The 5,907-nt window shown below is 46.1% G+C and overlaps 1 protein-coding gene across 1 annotated transcript; it reads right to left on the minus strand.

Moving 5' to 3' along the window:
- Positions 1–229: 229 nt before the first annotated feature.
- On the minus strand, positions 230–2,182 carry LOC147417428 (polyprotein of EF-Ts, chloroplastic-like). The gene has a single exon (XM_086506781.1). It carries the CDS (start codon positions 1,970–1,972, stop codon positions 560–562), a length of 1,413 nt encoding a protein of 470 aa, XP_086362907.1. The 5' UTR covers positions 1,973–2,182; the 3' UTR covers positions 230–559.
- Between the last annotated feature and the right edge of the window lie 3,725 nt (positions 2,183–5,907).

The raw sequence follows: 5,907 nt of genomic DNA on the forward strand, positions 1-5,907 counted from the left end.
ATGGCATTCAAGTAATACTTGAGGCTGAATATTATGAGTAGACCAGGGACGTCTTCCTCATAAAATCAATCTTAGCCATGTGCATCTGCATTAATCAGCTCTAATTTATCAACGTGAGACAGACAGGCCCGTCGTGAGGAAAACCAAATTAACAGCCAACGGCATTAGAGTGTCAATCAATGCTTAGTTCACCCACCACCATCAACAAAAAAACATTTGCACCTCAGGAAACCCGAAAGTATTATGACATTGTATATATGCATCATCAGAACAACAGAAAAAAGAGAATTAAAGAAAGATTGCACTTACAACCGTGACTTACCAAATTGTCAATTCTCAACAGGTATTGCTCAGGCCCTTGTAAAGTTTAGGGCTCTTGTGAAGGGCAACAAAACCCGCACGCATCCACCCCAGTGCATAATTCCATTAGGGTGATAGAGCGGACAGAATTTTCGGCATGTTCAACATAATCTCTTGCTCGTCCTTTCAGACGCATATTTAACACCAAGGTATCTGCTACATCAAAATAAAAGAGTTTTATCAAATATGGAGCTATGCATTAATCTGTACCAACCACTGCTTCTTCCTTTACTTCCAGCACCACCGCCTCTGATTGCACCTTCTGCTCCTCCTCCTCCGCAGACTCTCCTTCTTGCACCTTCTGCTGCTCCTCCTCCACGGACTCTCCTAGCACCTTCTGCCCCTCATCCACCGACTCTACTTGGGCCTTCTGCTTATCTCTCTCTGCTAAATAGCTGGCAATCACCTCATTTCTGCGAAAAGCTAGCTCGAAAGGATTGGTCCCCATGCTCATGACACCCTCGTTCAGGTCCTCATTTAACTTGTCGAAATTGACTTCCCTTTTCATGGTGAGATTGACCCGACCTCTTTCTACTCGAAGCACCCTTACTGTGACTTCCTCCCCAACTTGAAACTGCGCATCCAAGCCAGCATTCGGCACCTTGAAAATAACCTCCTGAACTGGAAGATACCCATCGGTTCCATCGGGGAGGGCAATAAACACACCCGATTTGATCAAGTTCTTCACAGTTCCCACAATAATTTCACCTTTCTGCAATTTGGTTGTGGCCACATTCCTTTGAGACGGAGCTCGCCTCGAAGCATCCCTTCGAGGAGCCCGTGCTTGCTGCTGAGAAGCTCTTTCGGCTCCCACTCCTCCTTTAGCTTTGTCTCCTTCTTCCTCCTGAGCTTCGTCCTCTGCCTCCCCAACCAGCATGAGTGAGATGCGGTTGGCTTCAAAATCAACCTCAAGAATCTGGACCTTCACTTCTTGCCCTACCTGCACCACATCCTCTACTTTCTTGACATAAGATTTACTCAATCTGGAGATGTGAGCAAGCCCATTGGTGAAAGCCCCAAAGTCCACAAATGCACCGAACGTTTGGATGGCAACAACCTTGCCGGGGAACTGGGCTCCGGGAACAAGCTCGGCGGGGCTTATGGTAATGTTCTTCTTACTGCTACTCCTACTAGATGATCGCCTTGCTTGCGTCTTCTCTGCCGGGATGGAAGAGACGTCGCTGCTACTAGAATCAAGAGCGGTGTCCTCATTGCTGGTAGAGGCAGAGACATCACTGCTAGTAGCGGGTTCCTCTGCCACGCTCTCCTCCGCATCAGCAGCCACACTCTGCTCCACATCCGCCACACTTGGCTCGGCATCCACCACAGCAACCGCCTCTTCTACGGAAGCCTCTTCAACGGATATCTCGCTCGCGGCAGCAGCAGCAGCAGCAGAAACCCTTCTCCATGTGAAAAACTTTCTGCATTTCTCAACTGGAGATGCAGAGTAAAGGAAGAATGGCGGCCTGCCTGCCAGATCCCCAGCAACTGCAAAGCATCTTGGGGACATGGACAAGCTGCCCTCTTTCTGTTTGGGTTTCAAGGAGGGGAGCGCCTGTCGCCATAGATGAGCTGCAGAGGAAGAAGGGCAGAGAAGAATGGCAGGCCCCATTCCACAAGAGCAGCTCCTCGTATGGCTTGCTTTTTTCAAGAGAAGCTACGAAACAGAGCTAACCCAAGAGCTGGAAACATACCTCAGACAGGGCGCAGGCTCGGGGAGAGCCGAGATAGCGAGAGAGCGAGGGAGGAGCCTCGTCCAGAGCCTCAAACAAAAGAGAAATGTAGCCAGGGTTCCAACAGAGCTTTACGAAGATGTGTGGATAAGAGGCCTTGTGTTATGTAGAGAGTTGGTATGTAATATGAGTTTAAGCTCTCTATTAAAAACAACGGTTCCCTGTATTGGTTTTGGGCTTGAAAATTGGAATTCAAGCTCACATAAGAGGACGTCCGTCCATGCGATGAGTTTCACAGCTTGGTGAAACTAGCCCACTTCGCATTCTCAGAACTGTGAAACTAGCACTCTTCGCATTCTCACTCAGGAAAAGGAATGCTTAAACTTTGCATGGAAGGGAAAAGGGGCTTTAAAAAATAGTGATGAACTTGTCATTTTCACCAGACATAGGCCTAAAAGCTAGGAAACTACTCAAAGAGTCTAAACTTTTCCATATTTGCAAAAGTTTCCCAAATGCATCATTTCCCCTTTTTATCAAGGAATCATTCTTAGTTTAGTGTGTGTGAGTTATGAAACTCGCCGTAACAAGGCCCTCTAAAATATAAGGGGCTTGCACATGAGATTGACTACAACTGAAGAATGTGTATTCTCTCAGCATCTGACATGGGAGAATGTCCCTTGCTTCCCCCTGCATATTGAAACGCTACAAGACTTTGTGGATATAAGATTCCTAAGACAACTCAAGGATACCATTTTTCATATCTCTCTTGATATGCATACCAAAAAAATGATTTGCTTTCCCCAAATCCTTCGTAGCCAAGTTTTTGCTCAAGGATAGCTTCAATTTGGCAATCTCCTCAGTGGACTTTCGTGCAATTAGCATGTCATCTACATATAAGATGCGAATGAGCAACGAACCATCACTAGGTTTTCATCTATACAATATAACTTTGCATGAAAGGAGGATATTGCCTACGCAACACTTGTAGTAGTGGAAATGGAGGCCAAAACGAGCCAAAATCAAAATTTTGAGCACACCAAGCTCTACAAGCTACCCCTGATTATTTATTGACCTGTTGATGCTCACCAAAGCTTACCAAAATCAAAAAAAGTGAGCAAGGGGTGTTGGCGACATTGGTGACTATGCTCGAGAGGATACAACGTGTTATGATACCGATTGTTGGAGTTAAGGTTGCAAAAATGCACACACAACTTGTAGATGGAGACGAAGCTCAAGGCACATAATAGAGAACGTATTACTTGGTGTGCTAATATAGCCCTAGAGTAATGGGGATGGGGGGGGGGGGAAACCTCTAAGTGAGGGAAAAAAGGTGACCCATCGGTCCTAACTGTGTTCACACACATCACTACCATATACATGATAAGACTCTCCTTGTTCACCCATCCTATCAACTTATGAGAAGTGACGTAAACATCGGCCACAAAGAGATTGACATGGGATCACTACCATATACATGATAAGACTCTCCTTGTTCACCCATCCTATCCGCTTTTGAGAAGTGACGCAAACATCGTCCACAAAGAGATTGGCATGGGAGTATAGTATATGCTCATATTATGCCCTTTAAGGATTGTGCGCTCCTTGCCGCACTGTCGAAGCAAGGGCCTTGCCTAACACTGTGTGCGAGCCATAGACGGCTCCAAGCACACAACTAGCTTAGCTAGTAAGCTCAAAAGAGGGCAATGGTGTGTCACTCACCGCTCTATGCTCCTGCCGTGGAGGATTCCTCGCCGCGAAGAAGAAGGAGATGCTGCTACGTCGCGCTCAACCACTTCACCGCCGTCGTGCCTCCGCAATGCTCTCTCTCTCTCTCTCTCTCTCTCTCTCTCTCTCTCTCTCTCTCTCTCTCTCTCTCTCTGTAATGGAATTTGCCTTAATATGTGAGAGTAGCGGAATTTAATGAGAGTACTTTCAAGAAATGATTTTGTGAGCATAGCGGGTTGACGTAATTGAAGATAGCAACATAATCATAGCAATTAGTTAACTTGGCATAGACAATACTTTTGCAAGAGAGAGAGTTTAGAGAACATGACAACAGTTGAGGACCGGATTTATGTGGAGCCGGTCCCCCCTCCAATAGGCATTTGTATTATGATTTCTCCCATCAAGAGAGACTTGTTACAATACATTCTTTGTGTTCCTTGTGACCTAGGTGAAGCAATGAAGATGGAAGGCTTCATGCATCACCATCATAGCATAACCTAAACTTGAAGAAAGCTTTAACTATACCAAGCCTCAGTCCCAAGACCTCAAACACCTTCGAAGGTGGAGAGAGCTAGCAGGGAATGAGGGTAGGGAAGAGGAAGAAGAAACATTTCATACGAGAAAGAGCTAGTTCCTCACTTATCATAACTCTTGAGCTAGCATACATAATAGCATAGTAATGAAGAAGAAGGAGATGACAAGCTCAAGCATTGAAGCATGGCTCTTGGTTGGATTTGCACTCCATAGCCAAGAGTGTTGGTGTAGGCTCTCAACCTCTACTTTCTTGGAGAGGGAGCTCTTGCACTTTGCATAGCACACAATGAGAGTGATTGTGAGTGTGTGTGGGTGAGTATACCCCCTAAGCACCCCCCTAGCTTGCTTGGGTCGACCCCCCCTTGTAGCTCATGCTTGAAGCTCATTGGACCCCTCCAGGCCTAGCCAATCACAAGCAGGAGCTATTACAAGCAACATGGGTAGCCTTGGGACAAGTGTCCCCCTTTCCCCTTTGAGAGAGAGGACTTGATAAATGCAAAATCAATTAGATAATTCAAGTAATTTATCATTGGACCCCTTTGAAGCCTAGCCAATAGGCTTCAAGCAACACATGAAGGTAACATGGGTAGGGACCTGACATGTGTCCTTGCTGCCTCTTCAAGTTGGGGCTTCCCTTGTGTGTGTGAGTGGGTGTTCTCTCTCTAGCCCCTAGGAAAAGGGCTCGCCCCCCCTCTTGTAGGAATGCTTTTGACTTTAGGTGATCAAGCACCTTACTCACCAAGCATGACAAAGCACTTGAACTAGGGGGTGTTCCCACAAGCATCTCAGGCAAGCTTCTCAAGGCACCTCAAGTGCCTTAATCATGCAGCAAGTCAAGCACCTCAAGCATGGAGTAAGTCAAGCACCTCAAGCACCTTAATCAAGCACCTCAAGCAGGACAAACACCTCAAGCACGACAAGCACCTCAAGCAGGTCAAGCACCTCGAGCTTGGGCCGGGTTCCCACCTCAAGCTCAGCCCTAGCTTACCTAAGGTCAAAGGACTTTTTCACACATTATTGGAGGTCTTCAATGAAGCTAACCCTAAGGTCTTATGCTCCATTGGTTAGCCTTGCTCTTGATAGACCATCTCCCATTTGGGCCCCTTTACTATTGGCCCCGTGTTGAGATAGATCTATAAGCACATATCTATATCTTAACACTTGTTCCCGTTTATTCTCCCACATTAAGTGATCAATTTAATATGAGAAAATCATTTGGGTTGGTTAGATATTAGATTTTATGACACTCTCTCTCACATACACACACACACAAGGAGGTGAAGAAGAAGAAGTTAGAGATGGAGATGGAGCAAGAGCACTCTTCTATTGCACAAATGAGAGAATGAGTGAATTTTAGGTTTAGTTGGCTTTTACATGAGCTCACTCCATTCACACTTGGGTGCCCATGCTTAGCCAACTAATCCCTTGAATGTCCCAGTTAGAGTGCACCTCTCATCGGCGATCACTCTTACCCTTTTCCTATTGTTCCGACAAGCCCGATACTTGACTCTACCAAATACATAATACACGTCCATCGTAGGTGATGGGGTGTCCGTGAGCCGTGAGAGTTAACATGCCCCCCTTCCTGATGTAGATTCCGTCTTCGGAAGCTATT

This window comes from Adiantum capillus-veneris, chromosome 30 (genome assembly GCF_014529385.1).
Source record: "Adiantum capillus-veneris isolate H3 chromosome 30, ASM1452938v2, whole genome shotgun sequence".
Lineage (NCBI taxonomy): Eukaryota > Viridiplantae > Streptophyta > Polypodiopsida > Polypodiales > Pteridaceae > Adiantum > Adiantum capillus-veneris.

Bases quoted from the DNA above. Each gene is read 5' to 3' on its own strand.
- LOC147417428 (XM_086506781.1), bottom strand. From the start codon at position 1,972: ATGGGGCCTGCCATTCTTCTCTGCCCTTCTTCCTCTGCAGCTCATCTA.